Source organism: Leuciscus leuciscus (assembly GCF_965113295.1).
Source record: "Leuciscus leuciscus genome assembly, chromosome: 16".
Lineage (NCBI taxonomy): Eukaryota > Metazoa > Chordata > Actinopteri > Cypriniformes > Leuciscidae > Leuciscus > Leuciscus leuciscus.
In genome coordinates this window covers 9,929,085-9,948,285 of record NC_138740.1, presented here as the reverse complement: position 1 = coordinate 9,948,285, position 19,201 = coordinate 9,929,085, and the positions used below count along the sequence as shown (strand labels likewise).

The 19,201-nt window shown below is 37.1% G+C and overlaps 1 protein-coding gene across 1 annotated transcript in view; it reads left to right on the top strand.

The window, feature by feature from the left end:
- The first annotated feature begins 1,008 nt into the window (after positions 1-1,008).
- The window catches only part of gabrb4 (gamma-aminobutyric acid type A receptor subunit beta4), a 101,739-nt gene continuing 83,546 nt past the window's right edge, over positions 1,009-19,201 (top strand). The window contains exons 1-2 of the mRNA XM_082141334.1: positions 1,009-2,261; positions 4,498-4,592. Of these exons, the coding sequence (XP_081997460.1) occupies positions 2,182-2,261; positions 4,498-4,592 (175 nt within the window). The 5' untranslated portion in view covers positions 1,009-2,181. The remainder of the gene's footprint in view (positions 2,262-4,497; positions 4,593-19,201) is intronic.

Genomic DNA, 19,201 nt, shown 5'->3' with positions numbered 1-19,201 from the left:
AATTGCTACATAGGACCTTGTCTATGGTCCTGAAGCCACACTTCCTCAGCTGAGCAAACATGATACTGTCCATGGTCCTAAACTTACTCTTCAGTCATAGCCCTCAGCAAATGTGCATCTGATGGAGCTTCCTTTCAACGAAGACAATAATGAGCTGTCAAGCAGTATAAACTTAGTTCGATTTATATTTATTGTGATACATGAAAGAACACTAAGGTTTTAATATTCTCAGAAACGACAGTTCATTAGGATACCATATACCCAAGTCACCGCCTTGACCACAACCAAGCACACATCTGAATCCACTCCACATTACACCCAGTAAACATATGATGTAAAGTCAGAGGGTGTTACTGATATGGCTTGTAATGCCTCATTAAGCTAATCTTGTAAAGCACAGCTGAACTGCTGCAGATAGTGCTGACGGCCGTGGGTCTCTGCCCTTCACATCAATGTTCCTCACGTTTCAGCGGGGACCGTAAAAGCGCTAAATGGGGATTGAGGATGTCCACATCACCATTGGGGCCCTCCTGTCCAGGAGATGCAACAGAGAAGCTCCTTTAAATGTGCCACCGAAACACCACTGCTCTGCATCACTGCTAGCATGGTTGCCTAGCAACTAGACAGCAGCAGATGCCTGCATCCCTCATCTACTACGAGTAAAAATACATGGGAAAAATCACACCACTTATATATTTGTGCAATATGCAAAATTATTTTTTAATAATTTCATTTGTACCTTAATCTTGATATAACATCGCAATCCGCATGTTGGCGTGTGCAAAAAAGTGGCACTGATTTCAAAATCTTATTTGTCCGTCATTATTTACTTCTTTTTTTTTTTTTTTTTTTTTCTTAGTTTGTGTTTGTGTTTTTGAGGGTGTGTTGAGCTGAAGAATGTGGAAGAAATGCATAAAAATGCGCCGGGATACTCTCGCAGCATTTTAATAGGTTGCAGCGCGCGAGCCGACAAGTACAGACATCATTCCTCCGCGAGACAAGCGCGTGGACAGACTGCCTTTCCTCTTTAGTTCGCTTTCGCTTTTATTTTTTCAACAAACACCGGCATTTCATTCAGCACATTCAAAGAGGGACCATGTCTTTTACTCTTCTTTTGAAATCCAAGCGTGTACGACGGAGATTTCTGTTCCAGTCTTGATTATTTATTACGATTCCTGGAGGTGTTATTGCAATTGAAGTGTGTCATCATTTGCTCTGAACAAGAGCAGGAACATGCTCGGGGATTCAATCGAGAGATAAGGGGGTTTTCCAGTAGGCTAGACAAAGCTTGGACATTTGCAAGCGTTTTATTGAGATACATACGTTTTTTTCACCCCGCTTCTGCTTCATATAAGGTTGTACTATGGACTACAAGCTCTGACGTCTGCATCAGATATTCTCTGCTGCATTTCTTTAAATGTGCATCTTTTCTCCCCAGTGACTTTGAGAGGAATATCTCGACCATCAGCAGTAGGGGATGCAGATTTTATTTTTTTTATTTTTTTTCTTCGCCTCCAACCTTTATAGCTGAGGGGGGAAATAAATAAAAATATCACTTACTGTGGAGCACCCCCCTCTTTGAAGGAGCATCTCTGGAGCCATGGCTTGCCCACAGCTTTGGACCTGGAAATTGCGACGACAGGTGTAGAAGAAGATTGATTCTCTTCCATTTTTCTTTATTTTTTTTTTATCATCTTATCTTTATTTATTTTTCTCCATGTTTTGGTTGAAGAAGACTTTCCAGCACTTTCCCAGAAGTCCAGTCGAAGCTGAGAGAGATGTCTGATCTTCTGGTTTTGATCGAGGGGGTCTCTGACCTGCATGGATTTCCATAGCTGAAGAAAAAAACAACTTGGACCCATTCAATATTTTCTGTATTTTTTTTTTTACTTATTATTTATTTATTTATTTATTTATATTTTATTTTGCGGGGCCATCACATATGTGTGCATTGGTGCTTTGATCTCTGTCATTCATTTGGCCTTTTTTTCCCCCTCCCATCCCCTTCTGTTGGATTCTTTTGGATTATTAATTTTTTTTGGGGGGGTTGTTTGTTTGTTTGTTTTTGTTTTGCTTTGCTTTTTTGTTTGTTTGTTTGTTTGTTTGTTTGTTTGTTTGTTTTACATCAGTTTGGAGCACAGGCGGTTGGATTACTGAAACTGAATAAACGGATTTGTGGAAATGTTGGGTCCTCAAGAAGACAAATTATGTGGAATTGTTTCTGCTCTGGCGGCTTTGTCCTTTGTCTGCTTTGTACAAAGGTAAGAAAATGATAAATATTGGAAATTATGACTATTGGATTGGATGAAGGAGCCCACTGATTGGTCAAATCCCAACAGACACTCACATGATTCACTGATAGGGATATAGCTTACAAAATGTTTAATTTCCTATGCCAATTTGTTTCTTCTTTTTTTTTTACCTGCATAAACTGTCGAATTGTGTGTGTGCAGTGTCTAATAGAGAGAGAGAGAGAGAGAGAGAGAGAGAGAGAGGGGGAGGGGGGGGGGGGGGGAGAGAGAATCATAGGCAATGTGTGAGAAACATGGTTATTTCAATTCTGCAGCGCATATAGGCCTGTTATTGAAAACCAACAATTTTTCTTTAGAATATGTCATGTCTTTTGTTTGTCAATTATATATTATTCTCCTTTGAAAATAAAACTAAAACTAATACTAATAATTTCCCTGTCCAGTTAAACAGTAAATGATTTAATTATTAACTATTTGAATATATATATATATATATATATATTTCTAAATACTCATACTGCATTCTCCATCCACTTGGCCCAGTGATTTAACAGTGACATCTCGGTATTCTGGCATCAATTAAAATCAGGGCATGACAGAGCTATGTTTTGAATCGCATTAAGCAAAATGTTGTAGCAACATTCGGTTTCATCTGTAACAATATATATATATATATATATATATATATATATATATATATATATATATATATATATATATATATATCTTTATGCAATGATCCACTGAGTGAAATGTACATTTACAAATGATCAGTGCTTTTCTTCTGATCCACCCCCACCCATACCACCATGTCACTGGCGTTAGAAGAGATCCATCATCACTCAGCCAATAAGAATAAAAACGACGACGCCTATTAGTCAATAATGGTTAATGACATGTGTTCACTGGTGATCATTGAGATGCGACGTGGCTTTGAAGCCTCTGAGGCCGAAGACACATACTGTATATCTTTTCTCCATCTCATACTGTGTATGCGTAAACACCTGTAAGACAAATGACAAGCCTTATTATATGTTAAACACTGCTGTCTTTACTCATCGCATGTCGTGATTGTTATGATTTTCACTAAATCTAATTGAAATCAGCACCCAATGTATTCCATTTTGACGTTCTATTATTTTCATTTCAAGTGCAGTGTGCATGGCTGAGGTATGGAATTTTCAAATGCATTAGTTTGAAGCCACAAGGGCTTTTTCATGTGCAAATTATTAGTTGTCAAACACTAACATATGCCTCTAAACAGGGGTTTTGAACCTTTATAGACCTACAGGTTCAACAAGGGACTCCCAACACTTTCAATGTATATTAATTTTCATGAATAATATTAACATTATCAAACATCATCACACACATTGAGACAACAATTCATAATGTAGATACATTTTTTCTTCATTTTTAAAGGTAACACTACATATTTTTCGTAAGCAGACATGTCCATAACGTGTAACGTTATACTACATCGAAAACTATTTTATTTATAAATTATTATGCATACAGCTTAATGACCACATATTAGTTGAGACTGTGTAGAATATTTGCTCTTTTCAAAATGTGTCTGTCATACCACAATATTATCTACAATGAACTAGTGAAGGCCAAATTGTAAAAATGTGAACCTACATTTAAAAATGTATTTTAAACATTCATATACATTTTATCCTAAAATCTTGATGTTGATTAAAAAAAGGAATATGTTATGCGTCAACTACCCATCTGTTGACAGAGCCTCAGGGGCCCAAGGACCCCGAGTTAAAAAACCCTGGCTCTGGACTGCATGTTTGAACCAGATAAACCCAGTCATGCCAGTTGTCAAAGTTACATGTTGACCTGACCACCCCCATATGACAGTATGATGTTTGAGTGTTTTTGTTGTAGTTTCAGCAACAGGACACAGTCGTGCACAGTCATTATTAGATGTTTCTGTTTAAGATCCAATTGCGCTTTCAGTAACACTTTATGTTCTGTAAAACAATAAATTATTCAATCACATAGATTTATGTTAATGATTATGTGGTGGTTATATTGATCTAAAGATAAGCCTCTTCGGTTTGGCAATTACGCCAAACATTATCAGTCTGTCTGAATGAAAACAAAATGCATTGCTAATAAACAATCAAGGATATATGATTCAATTACATCATATGAATGAACAAATTTGCTATAAGCTGTATATTTGTTTTAGCTGAATTTTGACAAAAAGCACTCTCAATTCTCTCTCTTGCAGCACCTCCACCGGAAATACCGGAATATCTGTGGCCAAGACGACAGTGGACAAATTGCTGAAGGGGTATGACATCCGTCTCCGGCCAGACTTCGGAGGTACACATGATCCTTTCTTAAAAACGTATTCCTATACTCTCACCAGTCAGTCGCTATCAGAGAAATCACTTATCTGGAGTCTAGTGATAAACATTATCATTGGCAAATGCAGTACTGTATGTGTATAGAAAATATAGTGCTATGTTTTCCGCATTGCACATCTGATCATAAATCTCCTGTGTAGGAAGGTTTTGAAAACTTGCTGGTTTGTTGCTCATGATCTCATGTAAAGACGGAATATAAAGTGACTGTATGAAGGCAGACATTTTCAAGAAATTGCTGAAACATCTCATGGTTTAATAGCATCAATTTCAAGGTTAGGCAAAGAAAACAAGGAGCTGTTTGGGATGGAAAGGCACTTTGTACTCTTGTATCCCGTATTTATTTATTTATTTATTTCCCCCCGGACCCCTCCTTTCCTATAAAAAGTTGTGTCGGTACAGTTTTCACAAAGGCTGAGCACACAGTTTTAGGTTGCAGCTCATGGTCCATATTTCTGCACACGTTCACATTGTTGAAGGACAACGAGATGCTTTTCGAACCACAAAGTCGGGGGAAAATTTTGTTTCATCCACAACTAGAAGTTGGCTTGTCTGGCTATTCATCACAAGCATTCTGTTTGACCCTGATAATGCAAAGAGACTGTACTTTTCAATTCAGCTTTGCAGCTCCCCTTCATCTATCTACTTGTATGTCAATGTTTGCCACTATTTAAATATCATATGTGTATTATTTATGTTTTTTGTCAATATTTGATAGATTCCCTCAAACTGTATTCATGTTTTTACCATAGATTTGCCTTTTTGGCCTTTTGGAATTTGCTGGTAGAGATGACAAGTCCGATATAGAATTCCTCTGATTTGCTGTATTTCAGGACACATTGACCAATTGACCGTTTGCAAAGACCCGCCCAATTTAGTTACTGTTTCTATGTCCGACAAACCACGCCGCTCTCACGCCACACCATGTTCTCATGCAGTGAAAAATACATCGCGGAGCAGAGAGGACACTAACAACGCACTGACAACGCGCTGACAGACAGGACAGACCAGGTTACTTTTGATATGAAACAAAGTCTCACCTTTCAAATTTGGTCAGTTTTTTTAAAGAAATTTAAACAATAAATACCGGTTTGTGGTTCTTTAATGTGTCTGACTGATCGCTGTAGAGCCTCAGTTAAAGTTGCTCGTGAACTGATCATCTCTTCCTTCTAGTTAATTTATAGCATCAAATAAACATGAATGAACATAGGAAGGAACGTTGTTTTAACCACGGAAAGATGTCAGTACACACCGTTTTTCAAGTTCAAATCCTCCGGCGTTAACTAACTCTCCTGACTGCTTTGTCAGACAAAAATGGCGGATTCGGCGGATGGCAGATTATGATTGGTCAGATCGCCTGTCAATCAAACTCCCTGCGAAGGGTCAATTGGAGATCATTTACATGTTTTCTATTCTCTTCAACACCATTTTTACACCACACAAAGGATTTTTGAATCGTTTCACCAGGAGTGATGGCCCCTCCACAGAGAACTGATACAGCGCTGCACGTTTGTATTGGGAGCAGCATCTGCTCTGATGCAGGCCAGGGAACTGTAGTCTATCACATACTGATAATTCTATCATCAGTCAGAGCCCAAGTCTCCTGACACAACTGCTGACCAACTTCAGCTTTGGAGCACCGTGCATTTTAATTGGACCCAGACCGCAGCTACGCTAGCCAAAGAGAGAGAGGGGGAGGGGGAGGGGGAGAGGGGGAGAGGGGGAGGGGCAGGGGGAGAGGGGGAGGGGGAGGGGGAGAGGGGGAGGGGGGTGAAGAGGGCAGAGAGGAGAGAGATGGAGAGAAAGAAAGAGGCCAGTTAGGTTGTCGGGAAACCAGGCTGCCCTAAAAGAGCTTCATCTCTCTGGCCGGCTAGAGGGATAGCCGCGGGGTTTGGCCGTGGTGTATTTGTGTGTGTGTGCATCCCAAGTCACATCACAACACACATGAAGGCAAAGCCTGCCTACACACACATGAATTCACACAAAAACAGTTGCGCAACAGTATTGCTGCAAAAAAAAATAAATAAAATAAAAACGCCATTAACAAAATATCCACAAGCAAGTTTAATGAACCTTTAAACGTACTGAAATTGCGTTGCACATTGCGTTTTTTAAAGGCATTGTCATTCTTTTTTGTGCAAATGTCTTATTATCGATTGCACCTTTCAATTTGCTGACAAAATTAACACTGCAAATGCCAAATTTCAATTCCATTTAGCAGGCTTGATATGTAGATTTGGTGCTCAAAATTTTCATTTGTTTAAATATCATAAAGGTACTGATTATTAAATGGTTATACAGTTTGGATATCTAGTTGACTTCCATGTGCCTCAAACAAAACTGACTATTATTAAAGTGCATATATGTTTTTTTTCATTGCTCAGATCACAGTTGAAATTCTCAAAACTACTTGTTCAAACTCCACATCATATAGTCACTTGTGCACATCATAAAAGCAATTTATCATTCTTTTGAACAAACTTCCAGTGCTTTGGTATGTTCATGCAATTGATTATGTACAATTGTCTGCTGTTTCCTACATTATCAATTCCTTATGTCATGTTGATCATAATACATTATACTGGTTCTCTGTTGAATATTATTATCCCTCAAAACATCTAGGCATTAGTTAATTGCGCAAGTCATTAAATGCAAAATGGTTGAACTAGTTGTCATAATCTGTCAAGCATATTTTCTATACATTTCTATTAGATTTTTATTTGTTTTAATGTGTCCTGAATTGATGAACTGCACAGATGAATCTTGAATTGAACTAATAAAGGGGAATGTAACACATTAGATCAACCAGCTCAGAGGTGCATCGCTGGTAGACAGAGAACAACACTGGTACAAATTCTTATAATAGAAGAACAACAGAGAAATGAACAGGGTCAACAGCCGGGAAGAAGAAGAGGAGTATAAGGATGCTTGGAGGAAGGGTAGAGAGGCAAAACAGTTGAAGAGTTAGAAAAGGCCAATGACGTACTGTACTGTAGGCACATTTCCGATAAAATAAAGGCCACTATTGTGTACTATGTTCTCAATCATGGCGTTTCAATGGCAGAGGCTGGTCGAGCGGGGCAGCCAAATGTTGAGAGAACAACCGTGTCCTCAATCATTCAAACGTTCCTTAGACAGAACAGAACAGGTATGTAATCCAACAATGTGCACTCTTTTGTAATACTGTGTACTTACTGTAATGCTCTAATGCTTTGTTACAGTAGTCCACTCACATTTTACAGTATACAGTAAATATACTTATACAGATACAAGTATTATAGAGATACATACATGTCTTGTCTCTTTCTTTGACATTTTACTGTAATTTGTTGTCAGAGAAACTGTAAAAGCGAAACAGACCAGTCTCTTGCTATCAATATCTTATATACGCTAAATTTGTACAGTTGAAATTAAACTTTGCCTTACACAAAAAGTGCCGCCTTGTGCATTTTCAGTTAGTCATCAAAACCATCGTCAGGAAATACTGTCAGAGTATTCACTGTTATTAACAACATGGCTAAGCATTTTGACTATCTTGTTTGTGAACAATGACACAAGGACTTATTCTGATGGCACTGATAATGTTCATTGATATAAATTGATGAACTATGGATTTGTTACAGGCTTTTAGGTAATCCATTGTGTGGTGACTGGTTTGCATAGTTAAGGATGATACGAGGAAATTAACCAAAGCGACTGAGAAAAAACTGTATTTTCTCATACTATACATTGTATCTGTATAGTACCAAATAGTGTGTGTTTTCTTTATTTTATTTTTTACTTTAAAGGGATAGTTCACCCAAAAATGAAAATGTTGTCATCAATTACAAACCAATTACTCAGTCCAAACCTGTTTGAGTTTCTTTCTGTTGAACAAAAAAGAAGATATTTTAAAGAATGTTGGTGACCAAACAGTTGACTGTAGCCATTGACTTTCAGCGTAATTTTTCCTACTATGGGAGTTAATGGCTACCGTCAACTGTTTGATTACCAACATTCTTTAATATATATATATATATATATATATATATATATATATATATATATATATATATATATATATTAGAGGTCGGCATAGATTAATTTTTTTAATCTAGATTAATCTAGATTAAAATGGCTCATTTGAATTCTGCCGAAGGCATTCAGAATATGTGTGCTACCCAAATAATGACTATAAAAGTAAGTCTTTGAGAACGGGTTTCTCAAGCCAGGTGGCGCATTAGACCAGGGGCTCATCTCCTGTTTCCAAAATGCATCACAAACTGCTTGAGAAAGCTGTTCTACTCATAGACTGTAAAAGGTTACTACTGTACTGTTACCGTCCGTAGGCAACATTAGGTAGGCCTATGTTATTATCAACTACTATAGGCTATCAATTAGGGATGGGCGATATGGCCTAAAATCTATATTGTGATATACATTGCAGCCTCTTGCGATAACGATATACAGTATATTATAATAAAACCATTTCAGAACAGATTACACAGACCCATGCTAAACAACTGCTAAATGTATTTTTTTTTTAAAGGGTGTATGTAGTTTTGAGAACATATATTGTGCAAAACTGTAAGTATACAACATAATTTTGCAGATAAATAAAATTTAAGTACACTAGCTGCAGAGACTTAAGTAGGTCTAATGTTTATTATGGCTTGGAGCTTATGAAACCCCAAATTTAAAATTAGAATATTGTCTAACTGATGTCTTTTCAGTTAAAAAGAAACACAACAACGATTCTTAAAATCGAGATTATGTGCTACACCACTAAGATATATTGGAATGGGAATAATACGCGCGCGCTGGTATTCAGTGATATCATGTTTCGTTTTGAATTTGAGGTGGTAGAACGGATTAGTCGTGTGTTAACTTACCGAACTGTTACCCCACACACTCTGTATATAGTTTGCTGCTGCTCGTCTGACGGCTTAAACCCGAACCAAGTCCAAATAATGGATGTTGCACCGATCTTTTTCACCAGCTTTCACTTTCAGCCGTGTTTACTTAAGATGACGACGAATATGCGTTGCAGCCGGGTTTACCTCGCGGCCGCGGGTAGATTGCGTCATCATAGCTTGTGTAGTATAGAGCCATCTCCCAACCCAACTTGGAGAATAGATTAACGGCGATATTTTTTTTATTGCGCGATAAGAGTCTCGCGTTAACGCAGCACGTTAACGCCGATAACGGCCCACCACTAATATATATATATATATATATATATATATATATATATATATATATAATTTTTTATTTTTTTTATTTTTTTTGTTCAACAGAGGAAAGAAACTCATACGGGTTTGTAATGACATGAGGGCGAGTAAATGATGACAACATTTTCATTTTTGGGATTCATTTTCATACTATCCCTTTAAATCATGTGAATGTATTCTAGCAGACCCACCCCCATCCATCCATATTCTTCCTATTGTAGCCATTCTCACCCTGTTAGGGTTCATTGTCTCAGCAGCAGTAGATGATGAGTCATTTTATTCAGCCTTGCTTTACACTCGACTTTGTTGCCCTTCATGTTAGCGTTATAGTTATTGGCTTTGGCTCCAGCTCTCAACAAGTAGCCCATGGGTGTACTGTACGGTCTGAGAAAGCAACCTGTCTGAGCAGAACTCAAATCGGACTCAGCTTGAGTGGAATACAAAACCCTGCTGCTTTGCTGTCTACTGCCTTGTTTCTTAGGCAATAGCCTGAGTCCTGACTGAAATTTTACTAATACTTGATTTGAAACTCGTTATAGGCAGCAATGCAGTGAAGCGTAAAATACTTGTGACTCACAATTGAAGTCAGTATAAAATTAGCATATTGCCAAAGCAATGTTTGCTAAACAAAGACATGATTCTTTTACACTGTCAACATAATACATGGTGCAGACAAATCTTATGTGACATAGTCCACTTTCAAACACAAAAAAAAATCTGTACATTTGTTAATGAAAAAACGATTTAACTATTTAAATGTATCTGTTTATAATCTGAATTTATATCAACTCATTTCACAGTATTTTCTTTGCAAGTGTCAATAGTATAGTTGCTATTCATACTGATTGCAAATAGTGGCAGATACTATTTGCTCTTCATTTGTTATAGTACATTATAAAAATGTATGTAATAACATTCACGGTATATTATTATATTTATTAAAATCATAAATTGATGCTGACTTAATAGGATCTTACATCGCTATCCCTACATATACCCCTAACCATATTGCAAATTCTGATCGGTAAAGGTGTCCTCGCAGGTCCAGGTTTGTAGTAACATATGAGTTGCACACATTGCGGTCAATGTGTCAGCCCATCCAGTCAACATCAGGACACCACATCCAGTTTCAACTATAGGCCTATTAAAATCTGTAATGAACTTTATATCCACTTTTCAAATGTTTCCTTCATTTTTGCTTAACTCGTTCCCCGCCATTGACGAAAATGTCCGTCATTTGTGAGAAAACGCATTGACAGATTTTTCAGGCTTTCCATGTTTTCACTGTTATACGCTAGGGGGCGCTATCACGAATCTTCTGAAAGAGTACTGAATCTGAAGAAGATGCAGAAACAAGTGAGATCTCTGCATGCATTAGGGGTGTTGATGGATTCAATCTACTCCATTTTGATCATCATTCTGAATAGCCTTTGTTAAAAACTAGATTTTCTCAGCTTTTTGCTTAAAATGTAGCTTTTTTATGAAACTTACCAACATTCAATTGTTGATTAAAAAAGAATGCATGAAGCTAGAATAAAACAGATTTTTATTTTATTTTTGTTTAAAAGCTGAGGGTATGTTCTTTATTTTGATATGTTGCATGTCCAGGAATTCATACAACAAAATATTCTGGGGGCCATGAAAAGGGAGAAGAATGGGAATCGGAAAATGGTGGATTCAAACTCGAGTCGTTGCATAAAAAGTTTGTCTTTTGTCATTTTGTCTGGCTTAAATAGACAGTAGTGGGCGGAGTTAGTGTAATAAGATGCCTCTGCCAACAAGACGGGCTATTTATGTATTTATTTAACAATAAACCAGTGAGAGATAGCCTGGCAAGCCAGACCTACATCCAGATGTTAGGTCTGGCAACTCACCATAGTGAGTTGGCGGGATAAACTCCCCTCAATCCGAGGGGCGGGATAAACGGCTGTCTTTCAAATTCCCTCTGCACGCAATAGGACAGCGCTTCAACCAACCAGAGCGTTTTCCCAACAGCGGAGCTAACGTTAGTTGATAGATTCAACTTTTGAATCTGGCCGGCAAAACTATGAACACATCTTCCTTTTTTAAGAATGACTTAAGTGCCGTTCTTTGCTCTTTTCTCAAAGAAAAACTTAACTCCAAGTCCTCCAGAGTCGCGGCCAAAGCCGATTCGAAAGACTGTTCTCCAGCAGCAGCTCTTCTTTGATTTCAAGTAGCAGGGAACCGTCACAACTCTGTCGTCAATATGTTAAGCCCGCCCCGCCTACTCTATACACGATGTGATTGGCCTGACCCAATTTAGGTTTTTCCAGCACGAAAGTCAATGGAGAGTTGCTAGACTACCCTGGCTGCAAAATCATTTTTGCTGCCGCTAGGGTGCGTCTAGATTTCTAGGCTTAGTGAGAGATAAAAAGACTTGGATAAATGAAAACTTTAAATAGTGGAAGACAGAAACATTACAAATATGTTGAATAACTGGTCCATAGTTGGACATATAATACAGTATATAAATTAATATTGTAACCTTGTTGCACACGGTCTTGTTTCCATTCCACTTGCTTTCTGCATAGTAATGGACTATTTTTCTTAGTGAAAGCTTTATGCTAGTAACATCAAATATTTTCAATTCAGAACAATATTAAATGTATTTCCATGTATTTATTTATTAGATAAGAAGCCGTATAATAAGTGAGATAATGTACAACCAGTTGGTCATTGAATGTAACTCAAATTAAACTTCAGGGTTATAACGAACCTGTTGCAAATCCCGATCACCCTGTCTGGGTTAATTTCGCGATCGTGACCAGCCGGCTACACATGATCTCTTATGTATAAACCTGCTAAGAGTGTAAATATCCCAGTGGAAAAATGACGATGGAAAATGATCATTTTGCTTCATTCAAATGAAACCGAATTCCCCATTGTCTAGAAGAGGAAGACACAGGATTAATTACAGCCTGTGCTGGCCTTATTTACAACCTCAATAATCAGGGCAGCCTCTGAAGGTCTCTGAAGACCTTGAATTTACGAGATTGCTGTTTCTCATTTCAAGTCATCCTCTCTAACAAAGGATACCTTCATGTTCCCAGGTCTGGTTGAGTCTGGATATGTTGCCGGGGCCTGTTTATGTGCTGCCCATAAAAAACATGCTGAAAGTTTAATCAACAGAATGGAACATGAATACAGTTGCCTAGATACGCAACATGTCACACCCGAGGCCATAAATCAACTACATGTTTTTTGTTTTTGTTTTGTTTTTTTGCAACAGAAAGTCTTCTTTTTTTAATATTTATAATTATTATTATTAATATTCACAGTATGGAAATAAAATTACTCAAAAACTGATCTTCCTAGGGATCCTCATTATAATGTTAAGATAATTATTAACATAAAAAAAGATACTTTGAAACTGTAGCTTGCCAAGATACAAGCTACTCATTATTTACATAATTTAAAAGCTACAATGGGGGCAATATCTCTAGTTTTTGAATGAATGAACAATCTCCAATAGGTTGACAACCATTAAACTTATACAGATATATTACATCATAAAACATCATAATTTATTAACTGTGTTCAGAACAGCAGCATTTAACTAAATATTTCACTGTAAACCCCCTTTTAAATGTTAAAAGATTTTAATTTTATATATTAAAATATTTAAAATATCTTTGTTTGTGTTGAACAGAAGAAATAAACCCATACATGTTTAGAACAACTTGAGGGTGAACAACATTTTCATTTTTGGGTGAACTAGTAAGGTGAACCCACTTGGCTGTGTAGCTCTGTAACACATATTTATGTGTGAAAATGAAACAATTACATTCACATACCAGGGTCACACTTCTCTCATCCTTAAATATGTGTGAGCACAAACAAAATATTTACCTGTGTGTGTTTACATTACATAAGCAGTTCATGTTTTCCGGCACCCCTCCAGACATACATCCACCCACACACACACACACACACACACACACACACACACACACACACACACACACACACACACACACACACACACACACACACACACACACACACACACACACACACACACACACACACACACACACACACACACACACACACACACACACACACACACACACACACAGGGCATTCTGACAGAACAGCCTCCCTTCTATCGGTCTGTATCAGAGGATGGTTTGACTAAAATTCCTATCACAATCTGCCTGTATTGAAAGTTTCCAATTGAAAGTGTGTGAAAGTATCAATTAACCGCATTTCTCTCTCTGTACTGATTTGGTGACGTGGACACTACTAATGCCAACAGCAATGCTGTGCTGCAAACAAACACTGGAGGAATTGTTTGCAACAAACAAACCTTGATGAAAATGATACTTTTAAAAAGAGTACTTATTACGGAAATAATATACTTCAAAAGAATATGCTTAGCATGCAAACTAAATGTAATGTTCTCAGGACACTTAATTGCATGTTAATTGCAATTAAATGCAATTATTTGAACTTACATGTTTGCTTTTTGACACATTTATGTAGCACTTAAGTAGCCCTCATCTCAGTATGTAATTTCATATTCACATCTATTGTCCATGAAAAAATGGTCAAAGTGTGCTGTTGAATGTACTGATAAGCATTTATAATAAATTTAAATATATAATTTCATTTTCATTTCTATTGAAACTTGCATGTCATGTATTCAGATATATTAGGACATTTGTAATGATGAGGTTGCCATGTGTATCAAATAACAATGTAATATCAAATAACACTACAGATAAAATGATACTTCAAAAGTGTACTTGAGTGTGTTAAGAAACAGTCATGAATGTACTCTCCTTTAAGTACACTTAAATGGCCTTTTATTTCATTAATATTTTAATATATGTGAGTATAGTTTTATTTATTTATACTTTTAAGATTTGAAGTACACTAAAAGTGCACATTTAATATAATTTGTCAATACAGTTGTTGTTTTTTTCTTCACAAAGGATAGTTCACCCAAAAATGTTAATTCTGTGATCATTTACTCACTCCTTGCCACTGTCGCCTTTGGCCTTTGGCCTTTGGCCTTTGGCTTGCTTAGTTGGGGACACTTAATATTCAACAATATTATTGATCTGCCTGCATTGACACCATTACATGAGAACTGAACTAAGTTGGACGATGACAATCACTGTTCACCAGAATGGCTATATATACATAAATTAACTAAATTAATAACTTAACTTACATATAATAAATAATATTATACTTATTAATACATAACTTACAATAGAAATGAACCATCACAGAACTATACTTAAGCTGGACTATGACACTATTTTCTTCTAGATCTGCTGTACAGCAGAAACAAACTTTGTTGCATTATTTTCCTGTTATCATTGTAAAGCTGCTTTGAAAATATCTGTACTGTAAAGAGTGCTATATAAATAAAGGTGACTTGACTCTCATTTTTATTTCTAACCATATGATTTTTTTTTCTTCGTGAAACGATTTACAATTTTAAAGAATTGTAAACTGGTTGCTTTGAGACTTTCAATATTCAAAAGGATGCTCAAGCACCATAAATGTATCGTAAAAGCAGTCCACATGATTTGTGCTACACTATGTCCCAAGTCTTCAAAAGCCATACAATATCTTTGTCTGATGAAGAGACAAAAACTGAAATTATGTCATAAAAATCTTGCCTTCTACCGCAGCTCTCAAATTTAATTTACATTTACGTATATTCATATATGTTTTTTCTCATGACTGATCACAGTGCACCAGTGTTAATATGTGTATATATACGATATAGAACCCACATCAGATTACTGTTTTTCACACTATACTGGATTACCTCTCTCTGTCGTCCTGGTACTGAAGCTTTGTATGAACAAGAGGGGTGTCCTGCTCCCTGAAGAATAAGGCCTATAGTCTAAGAGAGAGACCACTGAAACAAAACTATGAACAAAAGGCCACTAATTACATTATCTTTGAGGACCTCACCATTTTTCCCAAGATGTAAGTGGCCCCCATGGACTGCAGGAAATCTAATAAAAATCAGTGGCCTGTAAATTGTAGCAGTAAGTGTTTTTCCTGTGCTGGGTTATCGGCATCTCCTTCAACTTTAGTACTGTGGGCAATGTTTTAAAAGCTTTCAGATCAACACTTTGTAAATTACATTGGAATTTAAAGAAATGTCTTGAAAATATATCAGATGTGCTGTAACTATATAATAAACATGTAGTAGAAAACATTTCTAAAGCATTTATAGCTATTCGGTATCATAATGCTGAGTAAATAGCCATTTTAAGCAACTCCAGCTTTCTCCTTAACCAAAACTGAATCACAACCATAAAAAAAAATATATATATATATATATATATATATATATATATATATATATATATATATATATATATATATATATATATATATATATATTTTGATTAGATTAACAGGGCATATTCTGTTGAAGTGCTCAATAATGTGTCAACCTTTAGAAGCAAACATATAGGGTTCCTAACTCAAGTGTCACCACATCTCATAAGTACATTTACATCACAGGGCCGATATATAATCCAAATGGTTGCCAAGTCTTAGACAAATAGCAGTGCAGAGTAGCCAGAGGGCAGACCATCTCGTTAGCAGTGTGATTTACTGTCCCTGGCCTTAGACCACTGTGTATGTGTGTGTGTTTGATGATATGTATTCACTCTGATGGAACGTACAAGCTGACACTTCTCCTTCAAGCTTAATGTATTGCTGTGCATTACATGCAACTGTCATGGACAAGGTGCTTTAGATAAATCTTAACTTGGGAGGATGTATATGTCTGTACGCTGTCTTAACGCTGGACAGTATGTTACTGTGATGTACCATTTTCTGAGGGACTTATCTCAGAAAACCATGTAAAGCTGGTCTGCGATATGATGTCAGATGCAATTTCACCAGGTTGTGGTTACTGAGCAATACAATGATTTCTCTACTTTTTCCATTTACTATCTCTCACATGTGTACAAGCTTAAAAAAAAATGGAGTATGTAGTGCTAGTCAAACAGAGGTTATTCTGGGGGTGGGGCATCAGGAATGTGTCACAGCATATTCAAGGGGCTCCATTGAAATGCCAGGAAAATGGACAAACGTGCCTGCTGTGTTTGATTTGGGCATGGAAGGAAGGTTCAAAGAGTCACTGGCCAGTAGCAAAGCCCCACCAACCTTATGAAGGGGAACCGCTCTGAAGGGATTTTGTACAAGATGTGCAAATGAGAAAACCTGGCCACCGACTCTCTCCCACCCATCCAGTTTGAGCCCCTCACCCTGGAGACAGCACTTTACAGTAAATCTGGCTGTCATCGCCTCTGAAATGGGTTTTATGGTCTCAGATCCCACCGTTAACAAAGCTTGAAATGGTGGCGACACATTCGTAAAGCTGCGAACATTTACTCTTTTCCCTTAAGATTGAGTCTACTCTAGGCCTTTGGTTCCCTTTCGAATGTGAATTCGCACTGCATCTGAAAAATATGCTATGGGGAACGCTGCAGCTTCTTGTCAGACACATGTCTCGTTCCCCTTCTCAGGGAACCAGGGGTACATTCGGAACCAAGACGTTTTTCCTCGTGTCTTGATATTAAACCAGGCTAGAGTTACCACATAGACGCAATTCTGTTCTCTGCAGGCAAACTTTTATATTTTTAGTGATGTTTTCTAAGACAAGCATCACTTACTGTTATTGCTCATTCTTAGGGTTAGTAATCTGAATAAACCTCAAACCTTAAAGGGATAGTTCACTTTGAAATACATTTTTGGTATGTTTTAGCTTACCTCAAGGGCATCCAAGATGTAGGTGTCTTTTTTTCCGCAGTAGTTTCAATTTTGATATTTTTAGGTCAAACCGTTCTTGTCTGTCAGTCATATAATGCAGGTCTATGGTCATTATCTCAAAACACAAGCACAGAGTCCAAATTAAAACAATTCCCCATCGTAAGTACACATTGATGGCCTAAGACACGAAACGAGCGGTTTGTGTGAGAAAACGAACAGTATTTATATCGTTTTTACCTCTTATACGCAGCCATGTCGAAGTGATCTGATCTGTGTACGCAGACTGGTGCACGCGTGTACGCAGTACGTGTACGCAGACTGGTGCATAGATATATACACTAGATGTCGCCTTAAAGACATTCGTTCCAATGAACTGCCGTAGACAAGGCGACATCTAGTGTGTATATATCTATGCACCAGTCTGCGCACACGTCAGATCAGATCACTCGGACATGGCTGTGTATAAGTGGTAAAAACGATATAAATACTGTTCGTTTTCTCACACAAACCGCTCGTTTCGTGTCTTAGGCCATCAATGTGTACTTACGATGGGGAATTGTTTAATTTGGACGACGGGGAATTGTTTTAATTTGGACTCTGTGCTTGTGTTTTGAGATAATGACCATAGACCTGCATTATATGATTGACAGACAAGAACAGTTTGACCTAAAAATATCAAAATTGAAACTACTGCGGAAAAAAAGACACCTACATCTTGGATGCCCTTGAGGTAAGCTAAAACATACCAAAAATTTATTTCAAAGTGAACTATCCCTTTAAAGATGCATTGATTATTGCTTTGCATAACCAGCTCCATAAGTATGGCTTTTCTGATGTAGTATTGCTCAGTAGTGTAATACAGCATTGCACTTGCGGAGTGCTTTGGTATGAGTTGCGTAAAACTGGTCTCACAATAAAAGAGCTCAAAGAATTGTAGAAGCAATCTATAATGGCAACACAAAGTAATGTCAATTCATAACTATTTTTGGTGAATTGGTGGCTAAAACATAGGAATTTGTAGGATCTCTTTCATATGTTTTTGTACAATCTGCTTGTACCCAAGTGACTGTTTGTTTCGGGGCTTACTTTTCCCCCTAATAATCGTATAGGTAAATTTTTGTATGAATTCACATCGTACGAGTCCATATGAAAATGCCACCTCGTAAAATAGTAACACCTGTAAGATCGGGTTGAAAATGGCATGGCTGCTTCAGCAAATGCATTTTTTATCTCATTTATGCATTTTTGAAACACTCGGTTAGGCTTTGGGTAGGATTTAGTGTATTTGGTACATTATTTTCACACATGATATAGAATTAACTTGGCACCACTCACCGGACATTTCATCTGCAATATCTCAGACTTTAAGAGAGAACTGAAAACCCATCTCTTCCTTAAATGCTATTCTTGATTTTGTGGATGATTTTGTGTGTAATGGCGTATTGCTGGATTGATTATTCGCTTGTTCTCTTCTACTTTATTGCTGTATTTTTTCCATTGTTGTATTGTGAAATGTCCTTGAGTTGGCAGAAAGGTGCTATATAAAATGAACATATTATACAACAACAAAAAACATTGCCAG